The 23,645-nt window shown below is 35.2% G+C and overlaps 1 protein-coding gene across 1 annotated transcript in view; it reads right to left on the minus strand.

Moving 5' to 3' along the window:
* TNKS (tankyrase) overlaps positions 1-23,645 on the minus strand; it is a 163,346-nt gene that overhangs the window by 42,306 nt on the left and 97,395 nt on the right. Inside the window, exons 6-11 of the mRNA XM_054720078.1 lie at positions 13,599-13,693; positions 12,031-12,097; positions 10,803-10,989; positions 9,077-9,198; positions 7,593-7,684; positions 7,425-7,503 (exon numbers count right to left, since the gene is read on the minus strand). Coding sequence (XP_054576053.1) covers positions 7,425-7,503; positions 7,593-7,684; positions 9,077-9,198; positions 10,803-10,989; positions 12,031-12,097; positions 13,599-13,693 — 642 coding nt within the window. The remainder of the gene's footprint in view (positions 1-7,424; positions 7,504-7,592; positions 7,685-9,076; positions 9,199-10,802; positions 10,990-12,030; positions 12,098-13,598; positions 13,694-23,645) is intronic.

Raw genomic sequence — 23,645 nt, forward strand, 5'->3', positions numbered from 1 at the left:
CTTTTATTATTATAGATATTTCAGAAAGCCCAATTTTCTTAGACAAAGTACAAGTCAGACCAGAATAACACTAGTTCTTTGCTTTAGTAAATATGTATTTTTTGTTATGAAAGAATACTATAATTCTTCCCTCAAGTTCTAAATGGTATTAGTAACAAAAGAGTATCTGTGGAGTGCTTTATCAGACAACATAGCGGAGGCACTATAAGAAGTCACTGAAAGGTATCAGCGAGTAATGTAATAGAAGCACTCATTCCATAGAAAAAAGTAGAACAACAAAACTAGAACAATTTGGTGATACTAAGTACAACCCACTTAGAAAGGACAACAATGGAAAACAGGGAAAATATTAAACATTCTTATAAGGGTTTTTGCGAGGAAGAATTATTCTTTACTAGGTACAAATGTCATAAATTTCTCAGGTCCACCAATCTTAGGACTCCAGGCTTATCCCTCTATTGTCAAAATATGACTGTGGCAGCTCCATGCATCAACTCCACAATTCTCATCCAAGGCCAAAAGGCAAGTTTTTTACATCTATTTTAAAAGAGAAGAAATCTTTACCAGCAGACTTCTCTTTTATGGCTGGGACCAGAAATGTTTCCTAAACTCATGTCTACACCAGTCACTAGCAAGAAGAATGAATTTACCAGAATTGTTTCAGATCCAGCCTTCCCTGAAGCTCCCATACAAAAAAAAAAAAAAAAAAAAAAAAGTTCTATAGGATCCACAGGTCAATTTCCACCAGTGGGCTACTTTATACTGCCTGCAAATGAAGAATGATTTTCACATTTTTAATGATTATATTTTAAGTGGCTATATAAATTCCTACATAAAATCATCAATTTTGTCTCTTGACCTACAAAGCCTAAATATTTGCTATTTGAACTTTTAAAAAAATGTTTGCTGACCCCTGTTCTGAAACAAGGAAGAAAGGGAAAAATGACTACTGGATGAAAAAATCAACTATCTGCTTGAGCCACTACAGATCTTTAAATTGATTCAAAATTGAAAAAAATTTAAGGTTCCCAACTTCCTCTTATACTTAACTTTATCAATACCGCTAATGTACTACCTTTGTTTATCCATTTATCATTCAGTCATGGGACATAATCAGGGATCTCTAAAAAGTGGTCAACCTCATTTTTTATTCCATACTAGAGGCCCAGCGCATGAAATCGCGCGAGACCAAGACCTGGCACGCTGCAGGACCCAGCGTCAAGTCCCGCTGGCGCCACAGGACCCATCAATGCACTTCCTGGTGACTGGTCTTCGGTCGTTATGGCGTTACAACCACTGGGTTTTTATTATATAGATTTTCTGAAGTGGCCCAATGCACAGAAGAGCAAAACGTGCTTGCCATCCACAGTAAGTACACGTTGTTTTCAGAGGGCAGTAGTAACTTTTTACATAGCTACAGATCAATCTCCATCCCCCGATTTTTTTTTTTAAATATATTTTATTGATTTCTTACAGAGAGGAAGGGAGAGGGACAGAGAGCTAGAAACATCGATGAGAGAGAAACATCCATCAGCTGCCTCCTGCACGCCCCCTACTGGGGATGTGCCCGCAACCAAGGTACATGCCCTTGACCGGAATCGAACCTGGGACCTTTCAGTCCTCAGACCGACGCTCTATCCACTGAGCCAAACCGGTTTCGGCCATCTCCCGATTTTTAAAAGGGCAATCTGGAAGGATTTGTATTTCTGCTCTAATTCCATTTCCCAGTGAAGAAGAGTGATATTTTGGAGCTAGTGTAACTTTATTTCACTGTGATCCCAGAGAATTGTTTAAAGGAGGTTCCCCTAAGTTTGGATTTATTATTCTAATCTCTATCATTCTATAAGATAAATGACAAGTAATTCACTCTATTGTTGGAGAAATATAGAAGATTAAATGACTCATGCACGCCACCCACAACAGCAATAGCAATACTGGAAGCACTAAAAGAAGGCAACTCAAGGATAGAATATAGCCAATGACCTGGAAGACCTCTGAGACAACTCTGTGTTTTGTATTCTTGGCTTTGACAATTCTGACTCACACACTGACAATTATTCACTGAGGCAAAAAATTTGGGCTTAATAACATTTAAAATATTCTTTATATATAAGAATCAAACTCTTAAAGAAACAAAGAAATACAGTCTAGTATTATATATATATATAATTGCCTCAATGGTGATCAAGCTGAGTTATCAAATAAATGAGACTGCCACTCACAAGGATTCTTCTAGAGCTTTCAAATTAAAATGTATGTATGTACTGCTGTCTATAATTTGTTTTCAACCTAAAATATATGACAGATTTATTTAATATACATCATCATTAATTTACTCTCCATATTTTAACCTTTTGCACTCGGATGTCGAGTGTGACTCGACACGGTTAGCATTAGAATAAAGGAATCAAGAAAAAAGCAAGCGAGTGCAAAGGGTTAAAGTCAGAAAACTTTAATTCTTAATATTATTTGGAACTACCAACATACATACTTATTGAAGAAGTCTGGGAATATTAAATCAGTTTTTCTGATCAAGTCTTTTTTAGAACCAGTCCTCTCTATTTTCCTCTATCAAAATATCCACTATTAGGATATGACAGAGGATGCCATCAGAAATGCTTACTATTCAGCACTAAAGAGGCTATTTTCACTAAAGTACAGAAACTGCCTCAAATAAGAAAAATGCTACATTTTTAATGTGTTATAGTCCAACTGTATAAGGTGTCAGAAAAATAACAGACGTCTGGCAGTTTTAGAGACGAAACAGATTCCCTCCCCAACCCCCCTGCTGTATCTAGAGATAGCAACCTGAGGTATACTGTATATCTTTATTTCTATCTGAGTAGTAATAATAATTTTCCTAAAGAGGCTAATTGGATAAAAGATAGAAATTTCAATGGTATTTGGCTTAAAATGTTTTGGACATAAAATTATGATTCAAACATGCCAAAACAGTCCTGGAAAACAGCAAACCTATAAGGCACTGGCTAAGGAGAATCTTTCAGTGTGAAATAATCTAGTCTCAAAGAGCTAAGCTTGAAGTTGAGTTCATTTCTCTACTAAATTTAAAGCTATCATTGTCCATATCACTCATTTGGTAGGTAATCATGAACTGTTCCGTGACATTTCTGTAATCAAGCATTTACTGTTAACTCACATTGTAACTTTACTTTAATTAAGAAAACATATGTATGTCTACATCTTAACCTGATTTTACAGAGGGCAGCAGTAACTGTGAGCTGACACTAGTGAGCAGTAACCTGAGAGCTGACACTAGTCTTTGTATTCCTTTAGCTCGAGTGACAATGTGTAGTTTTCCCCCAAATCAGGACACCTTGTAGTGAAAGTGTACAAAAAAAAAAAAAAATTAACAGGTGTTAATGAACATACAATAGAGGAACAAAAGATAGGAATCTAGAATAGACTATACCCTAGTCTCTAACTAACCTAATCATAACTTCAAACAACAGGTGGCAGGCATATTATAACTTCTGTAGTCTGGAGGTAAAAAACATTATCTTGATATCATGCCTCCTTACAGAAATATTAAAAAGCCATTTTTATTGAATACTGCTAAATAATCATACCAGCTATTATATGTGTACCTTGAGTCTATATTTCTGTAATTGGTTTTCTAAGAGAAAGTATCTATCTTACTGAAGCAGGATTCTGTTCACCCCTACCTATTTGAAACTTTCCAATGGCTCTCCAAGTACTATGAGAACAAAATCAAAACTCTCCAATTGAGACTATCAAGATTTTGCTTCAAACTGTCTTTTCAGATTTTCAATATTCCTTTTCTGTGCCCAATGGACTAATCATAACTTCTAACAAATAAATTCTTTTTAGCTAAACTTGAATGTATTTGTTATTTGTGAACCTTCAAAATTCATGTGAGATTTAAAATGAAACAACCAAGTTCTCTGAAAAGAGGGATGCATAAATATTAAAACAGTATATAATTTGTTTGCTTTAGTAAAGGGGCTCTTACCTTCTCACAAACCCTAAGTGCCTGAGAAGTAACTCACTGAGCATAGCTGATTAGACTAGAGGGTGCCTATCCAACAGCTGTGCTGAACAAACTGAAGTCTCATTCATATTCTCTTTTTCTCTGACAAGTATGCCTGCCTATGTTATATATTTAATATGTTTAGTTTAACCGCACAATGCACCTGAACTTTGTTTCCATCACCAAGCTTTGAGCAAAAGAATGCTTTGGCTTATACAATTATTACTACGTTCTGTCTAAGTAAAACAAATTAATTACTGGTATTAACTCTCCCTGCCCAATTCTCTGCCTTCTCTGATGTAATAACAGCCCTAGCTTGAGGACTGGATGTATCATGAAGAGGGGAAGGCAGCATGGTGGTGGAAGCAGTGTAAGAGCGCAGAATCCTCATCAAGGCTGGGGCTGCTTGTTCTGAAGGTGTTTTTAGAATCAAATGAAAAACCATGAGTTGTCTGAAAATCAAACTAAAACCACAAAAGAACAATAAGCAAGCAAACAATGGGGCCCACAGTAGCTAAATTGGGTTTTTACTAGGGCATTAGTCATCAGATAAACCAACCCGGAGGGACAGCAGCCTGTCTTAGAACCAGGGAATGAGTGAATGGTAGGATGGCAATTGGTATCCATTGGTTCATAATCCTGATTAAATATGATCCCCCACTCCTTTTAATGTACCTAATAGCAGGTATTCTCAATTCAGTTGAACTGTAGTGGAAAGACTAGAGACAATATACTAGTTTAAAAGTCATTCTACATCACTGCTAGGGTGTTTAAAATAATACATACCCCACTGATGAATTTTGACATTATTGATAAGAATGTGAACATGAAGGGCAGAGATTGAGAATCATAGATCGAGTAATGTTGACTAGGATAGGCTATGAAATAACGTTATTTTTCACTGAACCTTCATGAGATAAAATGACTCATGGGAGACAACAAATAGGTATTTTCCCAATATGAAGAGCATTATTCATGGTTTTTAAGGAACATTAGAAATGACACAAGATATTTTTAAAAATAGGTCAATGATAAACATATGATGCTCTTAAGTATAGTAGAAAGCCCACTAAGCTTAGTATTTGCTGCTTGAAAAGCAACAAGACATTATTTATATAACAATACAAGTATGGTACCCTCAAAACAGGTTTAAATCTGTAGAACACCATTCCCTTTCATGCTAGCTCATCTTGATTTTTTAATCAAAAACAACAATTGTTGTTTTTGGATGATGCACCTCATGAATAAATATACACGTGCTCATTTGTAAATTACAGCCAAGCAGTGCTATACTAATCTCTATATATAAAAGCCTAAGCGACCATTCGACCGGTAACTATGACACGCAGTGACCACCAGGGGGCAGATGCTCAATGCACAGGCATGGAAACATGGAATAGTTTGATGACTCTCAGAGGGAAGGGGGAAGGAGGGTTGGGAAGAGATTAACCAAAGATCTGATATGCATACTAGAGGTCCTGTGCACAGATTTGTGCACCGGTGGGGTCCCTCGGCCTGGCCTGTGGGGATCAGGCCAAATCCGTGCACCGGGCCTCCAACATCCCCTGAGGAGTCCCGGATTGCGAGAGGGCGTGGGCCAGGCCAAGGGATCCCACCAGTGCACGAATCCGGGCACCGGGCCTCCAGTACATAATAAATGTATAACACTCATGCAAAAAAATTTATAAAGAATGGGAAAGAGATGAAATAATTAAAATTTTAAAATATTTTAATTACTAATGGTACAAAGTATCTTTTGGCTCAATTTAAAAAAAAATGAAAAGTCTTATAAAAAACTGTAATGTAGATTTGAGGGTCTGATTCTAAGTTCATTTTCAATAGTTGGTCCCAACAGCTGAAAAGGTTCTACTCAGATATGCAGAACCACTGAAAAAGTTCATGCCTTCTAAAATCACATTGCTTATTTTTAGTGTAATTCACTGATTACGCTAAGGTTTTATTTGAAATTCTGTTAGCAAAATTGCCTATTTGTTGATATTCTCACAAATTTATTAGGAGATGCTGCATTATAATATTTTTAATAGATAAAAAAACCTAATCACAAATTAAGAAAAACTTTTAAAACAGTTTAGAAATTTGTTTTCTCAAGTTTTTAAATTATGTAGATACAACAGCTGGGTGAATATATCATTTTTGGGGCAACAAAATAAAAAAAAGTGGACATTTTCTAAAATTCTATTTTCAAAATATCCTTTTCATTTTTAAAAGTTTCTTTTAAAACTCACTTACTTTCTCATTCACTCTAAAATATGTAACTTTTACCTTTATGGGTCTGATTATGTTTCTTTTTTTAAAAAGATACCTACATATAAGTAATGGTCATTTGTCGTTAAACTACCAGCAAATTTTGAACTCTCTTATTTTCATTTAAAAAAGCACAACACTATGACAATTTCTGAAAATATTAATTCATAAAATAGCCAGACAAGCTCTTTATGCTATAAGATTGTCATGGCCATTCCCTCTGATTATCAACAATGGTATTCATGACGGTTCTACTGTTTAGGATAATGTCCATAAATCTACTGATTTGTACACATGTAAAGTGCAATATGTCACAACATGCTGAAAGTGAACAAATGAGTTTTTCCCTGTCTGTGTTATGTTTTGTACTTCCAGTGTATTTAGGAGGAATTTTGATAATTTTCATAATGTAAATATATAAATATATTTTGAGATAACAATGTTGAGCACATTGCTATTTAATTCAGAAATATACTTTAAATAGAAGTTTATTTTATTGACTTTTATTTACTTTACAGCACTGTGCTATGGCCTCCCTGTCAATCCCTCTCTCTCAAACTCCCATTTTGCCTTAGGAAACACCTTGAGCGTAGACGTGACTCAGGTTGACACTTGGACCTAATAAGGTTGCCTGCAACAACCTGTGTATTAAGTATTAATACATTTCAAATTCTTTATTCTTAAATAAAGATTAGTATTTTAACAAATTAAAATTCTTTAGTGTTGAGGTTATTTGAAAAAAATTACCAGTATGAATGTGAAGGGATACAGATATTCTTTAAAATAAGTGGGTGAGATTTTGACTATCATTCCCATAAACCATCACTGATGTTAACTATAAAATATATTAATTCCAGTATTAACATAAAACAATGTAAAGTTGAAATATATTTCAAATAATAAGACTGTAATTACATTTTATTACTTTATAGAAGAATAACAGTAAATTACAATAAAACACAAATTATTTTTACTAGGAACAAGACTTAAACCAGCTTTTAAAGGAGAATCAATGAATTCAAATACATGCTAACAGTCTTTTATAAAATTACTTTCTCTCTGATTTTCCTGAAGAAATTAACAGTCTTAATTAAGAGCAGCTAGCTACTCAATGCCAAGTCTGGCACTTCATTTCAGGCGTGTGCCTTACCTTTGCTCCGTGCTTATGCAGAACTTCCATGACATCGTTGTGAGCTCTTTCTGCTGCAACATGCAGTGGAGTCATGAAACTATGGAGTGGGGAAAAGGAAGAAGTGGTTTACTAACTTTTATTGCATTTCCCCTTTAGGAATTGAACAACAACTGCAATTACACTTACTCTTTATTTTTTTCATTAACATTTGCTCCTTTTCTAAGTAACAATTCTGTCACTTGCTTTCGTTTGGGATGCAGGGAGGCCACAGCACAGTGCTGTAAATAAAAGTCAATAAAATGAACTTCTATTTAAAAGTAGATTTCTAAATTAAATAGCAATGTGCTGAACATTGTTATCTCAAAGTATACTTATACATTTTACATTATGAAGATGATCAAAATTCCTCCTAAATACACTGGAAGTACAAAACATAACCCTGGCAGCAAGGTGAAATTATGCTCTTGGTTAAGCACTAAGAAATACTTTTATCTTTTCCTTTAGCCAATAAATAATTATCCAGTCCATATTTACTTGCAGGTATCAGAATACTGCCTCTCCAAAGCTACAAAAATCTGTAACTAAATTTCTCAATTCTTCATTAGACCGTCAGCCACATAATCAATATTTCTCCACCTCTTTCACAGAGGTACTCCTAGCACTACAGAAGAATAAATAAGCCTTTATGCCCAGGGGCAGGCATGAAGGCAAGAGACCTCAAAGAGTTTAGAGGGAGATGTATTCTCAGAAATTCTATGTTTTATCCTATATTTATATAAGTTTTATATTCAACTTCATTTTATATTAATGTCTGCATTAAGATTTAAAAAGTAAAAAAACTAATTTCTAATGAATAAAATGAACACTCCAAAAAGCAGGTCAAGGTTATTCTGTGACTTTGAGTATCACCTGGAATAATGCTGTGTAGCATGAATGTCTCTGAACCCCAGTTTTAGAGCCACATATTTAGATGTACATAGTATTGGCCCATTTCAGTTTGGTAACTCTTTTCCACATGTTTTGATGACAGTTTCACTATTTTTGTGCCAGATGTATGAGAGAATGTTATGAAGTATATTAAAGGTCTGTGATAGAGGCATCACAAATGTTTCAATTTTAAAGACAATTGGTACGGTCTGGAACAAAAAAATGCACACTCTTACCATTTTCTATAATGAATGTAATAATTCTTTGAATACGACTGCTCAAAAGAATAATGCAAGTATCTTTGAAAATACTTTAATCTTCTATAGAAAACAAATAAATACGATTACTCAAAAGGATAATTGAAGTATCTCTGAAAATACTCTAATCATCTATAGAAAGCAAATATATTTATCAAGTAACCACAAGAAAAAGAAGATTCTATAGAGAAAAATCACATCTTGTATTTATGAAAGCATTGGCCACAAAGGTGGATTTGTTACAATATCGTTGGGTAAAGGCAAATGTAAAATTAATTCCCAAATCAAGGTTGAGCAAAAGTCTATTCTCTCACCCATGAAAGCAACAGCCTCCTGAACCAAATTAAAAATCAATGCAACCATTAAAATGCAAATCCCTGTCACTTCAGATACCACAGTTACTTTAAGGTTTCTGAAATAAAAATCATATTTTGTGCTCACACTGCAATTATCAACGCACAAGATGGATTAACAATAAAATCTTACCAGTGCAGTTTCATGAGACTGTGGTTGTTTGAAATTAATGATTTCCAAGGCAAGTGTTTTTTTAACTTTGGCTAGGTCTGCTTCTCTGGCTGCTTGTAGTAAAGAATGACCTTTAAATTCATCTGTTAATAAAATAATGGTTGAAATAAAATTTTTAAATTTATAAAAATCATTAGCAAAATTGTGAATTAAGACAATTATTAACTTAACAAAGTCTATTTTAGCAACATCAGCAGCATGGTGATACGATGATGAAGGTGCAAAGGATGAGGGTGTAGGTTAATGAAAAATTAAGAATTATGTATGCTCTGAAATAAGGCTTTTTATACTCTTAGAGTTCATAAAGATACACATACCAATATACTCACTCCAGGAAAGTTTTCAAACAAGCAACCTAACTGTCCACCAAACGGAAACTAGTTAAATAATTTGTGAACACTTATACACTTTATACAGCTCTTAAAAAAAAAAAGACAGACCAACATTTACTGACATGAAAGCATATATTATTAAATGAAAACTCAAGTAACAAAAGAGGAAGGATAGGCTGACCGAATTTTTGTGTGCTGTACTACTACTATTGCCTCCACCAATAAATGTAATGTAATGATTATTGCTATAATCAAGTAAGAGATTTTTTAAAAGGGATTTCTAAATTAATTACATAAATAAGAATCCAATACCCTTATTTATTAAAAACATATAGTCTTATTTTCTATTTTACAAGTTTGGTTTATATTCTGATATGACAACTTATTAACAAAAAGCTGAAAATTGTTCTCCAAAGACACAGATGACCAACAGACATATAAAAAGATACTTTAGAGAATTATAAACTGTCATATGTAAGGAGTAGGATCCTGACAACTGCAAAGTAAGGTGACATACTGAGAACTGATTTCAAGTAAAAAGTATGGTTTTGCTTGGCTTATCCATTAGTCTAGAGAAATTTAAACTGAATTCAAATTATACTGAATTCAAATTATCAGCATTTTAGATTACTTCCACCAAATCATAAAAATTATCTTATGTAAATGTGGGCAAGTGATTTCACGTGGGCTATAACACACAAAAGAAGTAAAACAGAATTGTGCAAACTCGGTGACATCTATTATTACCAACAGCACAGGAATATAAGCTCTATGAACTCAGAGATTTTTCTTCTGGTTTTATTCGGATGTATTTCCAGTGCATAGCACATAGTAGGTATTCAATATATGGTTATTGATTAACTCATCCTTTACAAAAAAGGGAGGGGGAGCCTCAACTTGTGAATTAGAATTAGGCTTGAATAAACACAAAATATATATAGTATATAAATTTAAGATTCCTGTGGAATCATGAAGACAAGCTTATAATCAGAAATGATGATTATAAACTAGTGCCGAGGTCGGCAAATTGCGGCTCGCGAGCCACATGGGGCTCTTTGGCCCCTTGAGTGTGGCTCTTCCACAAAATAGCACAGCCTGGGTGAGTCTATTTTGAAGAAGTGGTGTTAGAAGAAGTTTAAGTTTAAAAAATTTGGCTCTCAAAAGAAATTTCAATCGTTGTACTGTTGATATTTGGCTCTGTTGACTAATGAGTTTGCCGACCAGTGAACTAGTGTATATATAAGAATGGAAGCATATCATCCAAGTTAGACAAAACACCAGCCCTTATAACTAAACAAAAGTGAGACAGTCTAATTTGCAACAAACAATTTTGACTTCAGGATATAAATACATACAAGTCAATCTCTCCCGGAGCTCAGGAGTTGGAGCCATATCCACAGCACTTTTCCCATGGCAATTGACCAATGTAGGATCAGCACCATGGCTAAGCAACAGAGAGCAGACTTCTACACGATTCTTGGAAGCAGCCTCATGCAGAGGAGTAAACTGCCAGAGATCCATAGCGTTAACACAGGCTCCATGCTGAATTAAGAGAAAAAGTTTTAGGTCAGTAATCATTTTGCTGGATTAGATAAAACTCAGAAGACATTTATTTCACTGTAAAATTCAGTTACAACTCTTTGAAATGTCAGCAATATTTTAATTTCAGCTTTTAAATATAGTTTAAGGCAATGATAACATTTTAAAAACTGCTTTTCTTAAAAATTTTATTCACTAATCCTATATAATAGAGGTAATATGCAAATTAACCCTCACACCCTCACAAGATGGCTGCCTACGACCAGGCCGGCAGGGGAGGGTAGTTGGGGGCGACAAGGCCAGCAGGGCGGGCAGCATAAGGCAACCAGGCTGGCAGGGGGGGTGACAGTTAGGGGCGACCAAGCTGGCGGGGGGAGGGAGGGATGACAGGGGTGAACAGGCTGGTGGTGGGGGGGGTGCAGTTGGGGGCAACCAGGCCGGCAGGGGGGGCAGTTGGGGGCGATTAGGCTGGAAGGGGGTCAGTGAGGGGTGACTAGGTTGGCAGGGGGGCAGTTGGGGGCAACCAGGCTGGCAAAGAGGGCAGTTGGGGGCAACCAAGCCAGCAGGGGGTGCAGTAAGAGGTGACCAGGCTGGCAGGGGGGCAGTTAGGTGCAACCAGGCTGGCAGGGAGGGGACTGTTGGGGGCAACCTTGCCAGCAGCGGGGGGCAGTTAGGGGCAACCAGGCTGGCAGCAGGGGGCAGTTAGGGGCGATCAGGCTAGCATGCAGAGGCAGTGAGGGGCAATCAGGCCAGTGGGAGTAGGGGGCAGTTAGGGGCGACCAGGCAGGTAGGCAGGTGAGCAATTGGGAGCCAGCGATCCAGGATTGTGAGAGCGATGTCCGACTGCCTGTTTAGGCCCAATATCCGGCAGTCAGACATCCCCCGAGGGGACCCAGATTGGAGAGGGTGCAGGCTGGGCTGGGCTGAGGGATACCCCCCCTCTAGTGCACCAATTTTGTGCACCGGCCTCTAGTAAACACATGAAAACTCATGACGAGTTAAAAAGAGCAAATGAAATTCACTATTTTTTATTTTTTTTTTTACCTTTAGTAGCAGTTCTGTGACTTCATAATGTCCATATGAACATGCATTATGAAGAGGCACAAGTCCACTAAATGAAAAAAGGCAAATTAAAATACTGAAATTTCAAACAACTTATAGTCATTTATCCAAGAAGTGCTAAGCAACAAAAATCTAATAAATCCTAATACAATTACGTTAAAAATATTTAAAACTATTTAATAAGATGATTCAAAGCACAGATAACTTAACCTTTTGTATTTCCCTTGTATTTTGTGTATACAATACTTAAATATAATGATAAAAATACCAATTAGAGAAGCATTTAGGCAAAATGAAGAACATGTGCTGACAATTGCATGCTTTATATATGAAGTGTTTACATTAAATAAATGTTAATTGATAGAGAATTGAATATTCCTACTCTTTTGTTTCATTTTCAAAGTAAGTACCAGCACAAGAATTAAATATCCAAACTACTATAACTTGCATTTCAAAGTATCTTTCTACATGAGTCAAAGACCCCCTTTTTTGTGCTGTACTTCTCTTGATGACTCACCTATTGTACACCCATCTGTTTTCAGACATGCACAAGGAAACAGAGATGTACAAGAACATCAGGCATTTGTAGCCCTATACTATCGGGACACCATTCACATATGGCACAAAACCTGGCGCAGGCAAGAGAGAACAAAGTACGGAAAAGAGCAGATTTGGAATGAATGGATTCCCCCTCGGTTAACTGTCTCAAGTACTGAGTTCTTTCTTCATTTCTGTTTCCTGACATGGAAAGGGGCAAACTGAAAGAAACCTCCTCCAGGGCTTCTCTTCTTTATGCTGCCAATCACAAGAGGGTAATATGAATCTATTGACCTGGGTAGTAAGGTCAAATTATCTTTTAGGTCTTAAGGTGGGATAATGAGAAATGTTAGCCCCCACCCAGGACAGCAAACTTGATTCATATGTCCCTGGAGACTAGATAGGAAACTCGTACAAAGTTTTCCAAAATACACTTACTCATAAAGTAAATAACATAACTGCTTTCTTGTTCCCTCTGCCCCAACCCTCCAACCCCCACCACATCAACCTTCATAAGGATCTTTTAGGTTTTCCAAGTTCAGATGTCCAAGATTTCATCAGGAAAAAACAAATTAGAATACTGTATACTTATGATTTTGGTTTATTAATAAGAGATAATCTTTTCATTCCAGATGAATGATAGCTATATTAATAGATTATCATAATTTTCAATTTGTCTTATCTTTCTGAAATGCAACTTGAGTTAAATAATAATTACAACTGAAACAAATTTTAAGTACTAGAATTTCAATAAAATTAAACTAATTTAGGATTGTGAGAGGGATGTCCGAGAGTTCCATTTTGGAAATGTCTATGAGAAGTAAGAAGTAGTATGTGAAAATAATATAAAATCAAAGTTGCAAACATTCTTAAAATGCTATACAAGCTGTAAAGAAATGGTCTATATGACTTTCTTTGCCTAGTGTTCAACAACTTCAGCATATAAGATGTTGAAAACAAAGCATAACAATCCATGAGCAAAACCATTAAGGGAAATAAACTGCTACACCTACCCTTTGTCTTTTGCATGAACATCAGCACCATGCTGAAGCAGCAGCTGAACTATCCGAACTCTGTTGTAGCCTGCGGCAAGATGTAAAGGCGTAGACTAGAAAACAGAAGAAAACACATCCACTCCTGTATTTAGCTTTAACACAATGAATATTAATATACACAAAACATACTGAGTTAAAGTGTCAAAATTTCCTATTTCCTAATTGAAGGAGAGACAATTCACTCACTTCAGGAGTAAATTCTAACTTCAGTGCCATGCCCCTGTTTCTCCTACTTTTTTTTTATTGTTTAAAGTATTACATATAGTATTACATATGTCTCCTTTTTCCCCCATTGACCTGCCCCCCGCCGCCCCCCCCCCGGCCACCTCCACTCCCCAGCACATGCCCTCAGCCCCCTAGTGTCTGTGTCTATTGACTATGCTTATATGCATGCATACAAAGGCCTTCAGTAATCAAGCCCTACCATAACCTCCCCATATTATTTCTTTCTTCTTTCTAGCATGAACCAAAGACATGTCAGGGCTCACATCCCTCATAACTGAAAACACGCTTCTTTGTCCTATTTAAATCTTGTCCACCTTTCAAGTTCTAACTTTTCAATTCCAATTCTATCAAAAAGACTAACTTAAAGATGTAGCTCTCAAAATTTCTCTTTAATAGGAAAGGTTGCAAAACCTCCCTAAAGAACTATTTGAAGAAACTTTAGTAGAAATAAAAAGGACAATGGACCATATTCATTCCAAGAAGCTGCTAGCAATGGGTCAAAACTAATTTGCTACATGCAATGAAATATGCCAAGGTAGTATTTACGCCCTCTATTTCATACACTACCCATGCAGTATAAATACAAAAGGAAAATATCGTTTCTTTCTAACTAATTTCTGCCACACTGTAATTTGAACCAAATTATTAAAAGGTTCTCTATTAAAGCTTAATACTTTTTAAAAATCAAAACTCATCTTTTTAAAAAATTAGAAATAACATTATTTTAATTAAAAGGTTCTCTACAACCATAGCGATTTTTCTTCTTGCTAATTTACTTAAAGTTTAAATATTGCAACATCTTTTCAAACAAGGTCTAATATACTTTTATGTACTCTCACTTTTCCTGTTTTCTATTTGGGCCTGGGAATTTAATACAATTTTCAATTTATTTTCTTTATGTATACTCTAAATGTCAAGATTCAAAAGAATTATGAAATACTGTATTATCTATTACTGTGTTCATAGTACTCTACACATGTTATATATTCTGACAGCCTCTAAGTTTAAGAAATATTTCTGAGCAATCTATAGCTAATAATGAGGAGACCATCCAGGTTTTAAGAATCCTGAATAGGAAGTCAGGAAACCTGATTATACTCCTGGATCTTATGAAACTGTGAAAGTCATATTACCTATGTATCTCAGCTTCTTCATGTGTAAAACAGAAATAAAATTAAAAATTTTGTATATAGTTAATTCAATAATAGCTTTTACTTCTTATTTTTGAAAATGAAGTGACTAAATAAATGAATACATATACACACAGTGTTTATTTAGAAGGATAAAACATTAAAAATATCTAGTTTCTAGATTTTTAAAAATCATTGAGATTAAAATTTATAATGCTTTAAAAATGGGAATAAAGTTAACTTTTAACTGCTAAAATTCAAATAACAAATAAATTAGAAGGTTCTGTAACTGATAAGGTAGAAGGAGGCCTGAAATAAAGCAATTGTGAATAAATGGAGTTGAGGGGCGAGTGTCAAAAATTATTAAGCAGCAGAATTAATAGAATCTGATTACTGACTGATATAGACAGCACGGGGTACAAAAGTTCCATTTTGGAAATGTCAGTGGCAGATGAAAGAAAGGAAGGAAACAGAGGAGTTAGGAAGAGAGAAGAGAGGGGATGGGAGGGGGAAGGAGGAGAGGAGAGGAGCTCAGAGGGAAAGAATCTGAGGTCTGGGTTTATTGAATTTGAAGTGCCTGATACCCTAGTGGTAATGGGTCTAGAATTCAGAAGAGGTGGAAACTGGGCACAAATTTAGTCATCACTGGTACTCATGCCAATGTCAGCATCTGCCATGTATCTGGCACCATGTTAAGTGCTAGGGATAGCATGGGCAAAAGAAAGGTTCCATACTGTGCCTTTAGGAGTTTTCTTATTCCTTAAAAACAGAAAGTCCCTAAATGAAATATATATAAAATATTTTTTTATGTGGGAGGATAAAGGATGGGGGGAAAACGTCTATTTCTGAGGTGTCAACTAGAGAAAGCAGACAAATACAAATCAATGTGATGACTACAAAGGGAAGTTCAGGATGGCATGAGAGGCTAGGGGACATACACTAAACCACTCCAGAGGTGAGTAGAAAGGAGTGGGGTCAGGGAAGATTCTCAGAAGAATTGCTTCCAAAAGGAGACGAACATAAACAAATCACTGAGGCAAAAGGATGAGGAACTTTATTCCAGGTAGTGTGGAGAGCACATATTAATAACCAGTGGACATGGTACAATTGAGGAACTAAAAAAAATTCAGTGGCTAAGTATAGTATGAGATTGGGAGAGATTATAAGAACAATGGGAAATCCCTGAAAGACTTTAAGCAGAAAATTACTTAAGACTAAAGTTTTAGAAAGAACACTCTAGTTACTCTATAGATAATGCATTGGAGGGGGAGGGCAAACCCAATGACAGGCAGACATGAAGAGAAGAGTGCAGGACTAATCTAGGAGAGTTAATGACAGTGTCAGTTAGCAAAATTGGTAGCAGCATCCAAGCAGAGGTAGCTGAGCTATGGGAGTGGATGAATTCCCAGGGAGAGTGAGTACAGAACAAGATGGATGAGATTTTCCAAGTAGTCATTCTAAAGTGAATGCTAATTATGCAAACTAAATAGTATCACTAGAAAGCACATAAAAATCTGTAAAATGCATGCAATAAATTTGAGGAAATGGTAGGAAGAAAGAAAAAAAACACCCAAAAAACACAAACAGTACAAATTGAAAACAAAGGATGATTTAAACAAGCTTATACTACTAAGAGCCCAGAAGTATTTCCTCCAGAAAAATATTTACAACTAAACATTATACACCAAATGCTATCTTCTGATACAAAGCAATTAACATCATGTGGCCTAGACTACATGTAGTGAATAGTTACCACATAGTGTCAGCTTTACATCCCAATTGTCTAGTGGCAAAGTGATGATAAAAGTAATTTTCTAAATGCTAGGATAATTAACATAGTGTAATTTCAGTTTTGAAAAAAATAAAGCAGACCCATTTGTAAAATACACATGCTATTTGATATTTTGGTGGTGGTTGTAAACTAGTAAACATAAGAATCAACATTTAAGACATTATACACTGCCAGTTTATACTCCTCAGATTTATTCTTAAAAGAGTTTTGTGTTTTTTTTTTTTGGAAATGTTTTAAAAGTCAAACATGTACAGTGATAAAGTATGGAATAATTGTAAATACAAAAAGTCTTTTTAAATTCTACCTAAATATTATTTTGCTCTAAGAAAAATACTATTACTAATATTTTCATATTGTAAAACATTTACAAGAAAGAATCTTTACTTAAAGAAACCCCCAAATTCAAAGTTTTCTTCTTAAAACCAGGCCTTTTTAAAAAAAGCCATGTATATCTTTGCTTTTTCTGATACAGATCTGCAGGGCAGTAGAAAGCATTTAAGGTAGCTTTAAGTTATCCTAATGCCTAGCTACAGTAGTGACAACTGACAACTCTGTTATAAAACGGTGGGTGCAACTTTAACATAGGTCCAGGTAGCACAATATAAGGAAATGAGTAAAGGCTTTTAAGTCTTGGTTTTGCGTTCTTGCTTTGGTATATGATTTTTTTTAAACAAAAACATGTACTTGTTTAGTAATTAAAAAGAAAGATAAAAGTGCTTTAAAAAAAGCGAAATAACTTCTAAAAAAGTTAAAGGCCTTCCAGTAACAAAATATTTTCCCACTTAAATTTAATTTCACATATGATTTCTTAACAAAGTCAAGCAACAATGGAAGATTAAAATATTCCTAAGAATTAAAAAGAAAAAAAAATCTTACAGATCAGTTATTAGCCTTGGTAAACCTATATACTATCATGTGTCTAGAATACCAAAATTTAATTTTTGGATTTTTTGTTTCCACTGAACAAAGAAATCATGATAACTACTTCTTAAGATTTAAATGTGTTATCACATATTCAATCCCAAGGGAATTTTAGCATTTACATTTTAACACAAAGCACATATTGCTATCTCACAAATGACAGCTGGGTACAGGGGAACGAGTTCCCTGATCTAGTGGTGCTGAGAAAGCTTCTGAGGTTAACAATTACCATATAAAAAGAATATCCCAACCTCTGTAGCACTTTTCATCTAGGAAGCATAAAATATTATAAAATTTAATTCTTAATTTCTTGAGACTATAATTATTATTATCCTATTTTTATAAAGTACAAAGTTTGGGATATTCCTTAAACAAGATTTGAAAATGAGATTCCAAAATATCAATACTCCAGAATGATTTATTCTTTCTTTTTATTCTGTCTTTGCACAATACTTTTACAATAAAAACACAAAAAAGGATTATCGAAGACTGGTCCTTAAACTGCCATAATCTTTCCCTAACACTTGTCAAAAAAATAATATAGTTATTTATTTATGTATCTGTCTCCTATAATCCACTCTGAGCTCATTGAGAATGGAGAACATATCTCAACTTTATGTTTTAAGGACTAACATAGTATTTCATGTGTAGTAGGATGTTAAAAAAATGAAAGTTATTGCCAGCTTTTGATTTACATTGCCAAGAAATTTCTGAATAGAAGACACGAATACTTCAGCTTGATGAATCTGACTTTAAATTTGTGTGAAAGGTTTACAACTGTATTTCTATGCAGGCCTGTATGATGTTTGATGCATTCCCTAGGAAAAGACAAACCACAACTTGTGAAGCCATGCTGTAAGTCATCGGAGAGCTGTCTGACCTCATGATGTATTGTGTATTTTGGCTTTCTTTAAGATGGAGATTCAGTTTGAAATAAATCAAATCCTCTGGGGTTTTTCAGACTAGGGTGACCAACTTATACTGGTTTGCTGAGGACTTTCCTGGTCCCAGGAAACCCATGCAAACTGAAATGGTTGGTCACCCTACCTAGCCAGACTTAATGCTCGATGAGTTTCTTGGTTTCTAGAGCACTCTCAAGTCAGAAAATTGTGTGTGCTTGTGTGTGTGGGTACACATATGCAAGGGTACACATGCATTTGGAATAAGGCAAGTCTTATTATTACTTTACCAAATTAGGAGAAGAAACCTATTAGGAATCTGCTCAAGAGATAACAAAAGGTACTACTCTTTCTATCTAACAATTCATCCTATATAATAAAAGGCTAATATGAAAATTGTCCCCTCGAACAGGAGTTCGACCGGGGGTGGGCCAGCCAGCCAACTGCCTGCGGCCCCTCCAGTGCACGAATTCATGCACCAGGCCTCTAGTTTCTTAAATAAGACTCAAGTATAGCTTTTTTCAGTTCCATACAAGCTCATTAATATAACATGCTATTCAAATTTTTCCTCCAGACTCTTGCTCTACAGTTAAAATTACCAAATCCTAAATAATAAAGAGGTAATATGCTAATTAGACCAGAGGGTGGAACGACCTTCCAGAACGACCAGTGGGCGGGGGGCGGGGCTGCCAGGGCCGAGCCCCTTGCACACATTTCATGCATCGGGCCTCTAGTGGTTTCATAAGATACAACTTCATGATATTTTCAACACTTGAACATTCATGTACTCCTCAACCAGATTCAACATACATTAATTATTAAGACTTTGTTACACTGGCTTCTGCTATCACTTTTATCCTTTCTTTTCACCACTAAAGTATTCCAAAACAAATTCAAGACACAGTAACATTTCACCCCTACATACTTTTGTAGGTGCCTCTAAAAATAATAGGCATTTTCTTTCAAAACCCCTAATATTTTTATTACATCTAAGAGAAGAGTGGTAAATTCTTGATTACCATCTAATGCCCATGTCAATATTCAAATTTCCTGATCACCTTAAAAACTTTTAAAGTTGGTTTGCTGGTCAAGATCAATACATTTGGATATTGTGCCTTCAAGTCTTCCTCCATCTACAACAATTTTCATCCTCCTTTTTGTTTTTTTTCATAATACTGCCTTGTTGAAGACGCTGTTAGTTCCCTTTTCTTGTGATTATTTAACTTGTGCCTATATCTTCTTGTATTTTATGTAATAAGGAAGTTGATTTTCCTCATTCAAATGAAACTTGAATATTTCATAGGATAGTACTTATGGTGGATAGTAATTATTATTTTTTAAAATACATTTTTGTTGATTTTAGAGAGAGAGGAAGGGGGGTGGGGAGGAGGAGAGAAAGAGAGAAAAAGAGAAATGTGAGAGGCAAGCCCTGACCAGGAATCGAACTGGCAATCTTTTTGTGCAGGCGACGATGCTCAACCAACTGAGCCACACCAACCAGGGCAGGGACATAATTATTTGCCCATTACCTATAAATGGACATTTAGGTTGTCCCATTGCTGTTCTGGCTAACTTAACAAAACATCTCTTTCAAATTTATTTGGTTGAGATACATCAATGTTTCCCTTCTACCCATAAAATACTATATTAGCCATTAATACAAAATTCCCAAGCAAATATAAGCATATTATCGGCTTATTAGATTTCTTTTAGATACAGAGACATGATCAATTTAAGAATTTCCTTGAGACAGTGATACTTAAATCAGAATCAGAATAAATTAAAAGCTGAAGAATCAATATGGGCATGAGTCCATGGAAATAAATATATCTCATGGCCACTGCCTATCTTTTGAAGGGATATTTTCAGTAGTACCATAATGAAGATTAGACAATATCCTTAACGTTTCTCAACTCTTGGGCTCTTACAAAAATAATTTAAAAGAGAAACTACATCTGGAAAATAAAAATTAATGAGCCAAAGAAGAAATAAAATTTTAAAAAGATATTTTATTCACACCTTTCTTACAATTTATGTCTTCTTTAACTTGTTTTTTCTACAGATTACACATTACTAGATTCTCTTATAATAAAGTTTTATTTCCCATTATGAATCTTTTCCTCTAGTCCTTGGCCTCTAGGTCAACTGTTTACTAAAGCACAGTGCCTAGAGCTAACCACACCTAACCATAGATACGGTCTCATGTCAGTGGACTGTATCAATACTATTCATGAATAGACAGGATACTACTCCTATAACCTAAGAGTGTTAATGTTTTTAAGTCACAATCTCTGTAATGGGGAGAGTTGGGTGACAATAGTACTTGGCTTCCTCACACAGTTATTTTCAGGCTAAAATGAAGTAGAAGATACAAAAATATTTTGAATATACAAAGTATTTTTTTTTAAAACAATAGCAAAATTTTGTGGGTACTTCCTATGTAAAAAATACTATTCAGAGTGTATTATATGTATTAACTTGTTTACTTTACACAACTACTACCAGAGCTAGAAACTATCCACATAACAAATGAGGAAACTGAGCCATACAGGGATTAATACATTAAGTTAGCAGATTCAGAGATCAAATCCAGACAGTCTGACCTCAGCACTCTCCCTCACCCTCTTTCTTTTCCTTTGGCTGGGCATTCTGGATAAGCTAAGTGGCAGGAAGAGTTATTTTTGGTGGGCAGGATTGCCTTAGTAGTTCTGACCACCTCAGTTAGCATACCGATCCACAGTGTACCACATGTCAAATGCTATCAATAATAAGAGTGTGTTCATACCACTGGATGAGCACCCTAGAAATGTATAACTTCTTAACAACAACAGAAATTGTCTAATATAGTAAATGTTGGAGGACAAGGAGAATAACACAATACTGAGATTGGAGAAGATAATTTATCTGCCTCTTTCCTAGTGCAGGATTTTTCTACCTATCTCTAATACATAGTCATGTGGTCTCTTTTTGAACTCAAGATGTCCAGTTGTCTCAACTGCTTTACATAGACTAACTTCCTACCTACCATCCCTCCTTAAAGTGTGAAACCCTAAATTCAACACTAAATCCACATGTGGTTTGGTAAAAACAAGTGAGCTCTCATTTTTTTTTTAAATGTGTTGAAGTAGATAGAGCCAGATAACACAGTTATCTGTCTGAGTTATCACAGTAAAGGTTCCAATACTGTCCTCTTCCAAAAAAGTTTCTCTGAATTCTACATAGACTACATGAACAGAGGTAGACTAACGATTGACATTTTATAGCCTCAGAAAGAATGTTCTTTCTAAGTAACATATGTGGTCATCTTTAAAAAGGGACCTAAAGCATTTGTAAATTTGTTGAATTTATGAAATATAAAGCAGTATTTCTATACTTCAACTGCCTTCTATAGTAAACATTTATTTTTAAGGTGGTAATGTAAAGGACTTATCTTTTCTTAAAGATATTTTTATTGATTTGTAGAGAGAGGAAGGGAAAGGAAGAGAAACATCGATGTGAGAGTGAAACATTGATTGGCTGTCTCCTGCATGCCCCCTACTGGGGATCTAGCCTGCAACCTGGGCGTGTGTCCTGACTAGGAATCGAATTGGCAACCTTTTGGTGCACAGGATGACACCCAACAAACTGAACCACATCGGCCAGGGCAAAGACTATCTTTATCTCAAGTGCATGTATTGGGAAGAGAAAGAGAGAAAGAAAATGAACAAACAAAAAAGAATGGGAAATCCACAGGGTAATCTCTGTGAAAACAACACTCTGAATACCAACTTAATTCAATTTTAACTTAATATCATCATTGTGGAAACTCCAAAGGGATTCTTCAACAGCCAGAAAGTTGTTTCTCTTTTCCAGCCTCAATATCAGCATAAAAATTGAAATATATGCATGAAAATGAGTTTCTAGCATGTTCTCTTAGGGTTTGTATGGAAAAAAAATGCTTAGCACTCTCAGAGGTGCAACATTAATTTTGCATTGTTTAATGAGAAACAGCTGGCATACTTTATGGAAACCAGGTTTCTTGGTCTGAAAGTAACATGATGTTTTATACTTTTAAGAAGAAAAGTGTTCACACTACCTTAAACCTCACATGAATTCCTTTTTATAGTTATTATTTACAACCTTAGGTTTTCAAATCTAAACATCCAAGATTCTAACTAATGTTCAACAAAATAACTTGTTCTTGAAATAGGAAACACGTTACACTGACAGGCACTTAAAAGATTATTTATGAAAGAATCATTCCACCTTGGATCATTAGATAGCCCTTTTAACTGTGTGAAGAGGGAGAATGGTAAATTCCTTAGCTGATTTCAATGTGGCTAAGACCTCTAAGACTTTTGAGATATGTTGTCACCTCATGTTCCTTCAGTGACGAAGTCCTTGTTGTTTCCGAGTTTGCATATGTGAATTCAGCAGCCAAAGGTAGACAGGAGCAGAGATCTCTAGCTCTGCTCCCTGCCCACAGACCCCTCCCCCAATCTCACAGGTTTCGAACCCTCTCTGAAACGAAAAGATTAGTTTAATAGACATTATCGTATTCAGAGTAGGGTATTATCATGTTACTATTAAAAAAACGAAAGTATCTTTACAAAAGGAAAATCAATATATGAAATATTGTATATTCAGAATTAGTCTATTTCCAAACTTACTAATTTGGCTATATTATTTGGCTCCAAATATGCATTTCAAAAAATTATGCAAGGTACTTATAGTGTTTTTAAAGTTCTACTACTGATGCCATTATTAGTGGACAAAGATGTTTTCTTAGTCAATGAAAACAGTCTTTTTAAAAATAAAATATTATGAAAATTCTTGATGCTTTTAGAAATTTCCTTTTATAATTCTAATTTAATTGAACAAGTGAGTGAATGGATAAATATGCATATGATGTGGAGAGGGGAAGAAGTAGGCTTCCTGGGTGATTATACTTCTTTAAAAAGAAAAAAAGAAAAAAGGTAGTGATACAAAAATAAGCAAGTGTTACAATGTTTGTGTCACCCAGTCCCCCGAACTCCTAAGTTGAGCCCTAACCCTCCTC

This window comes from Eptesicus fuscus, chromosome 8 (genome assembly GCF_027574615.1).
Source record: "Eptesicus fuscus isolate TK198812 chromosome 8, DD_ASM_mEF_20220401, whole genome shotgun sequence".
In the NCBI taxonomy this organism is placed as follows: Eukaryota; Metazoa; Chordata; class Mammalia; order Chiroptera; family Vespertilionidae; genus Eptesicus; species Eptesicus fuscus.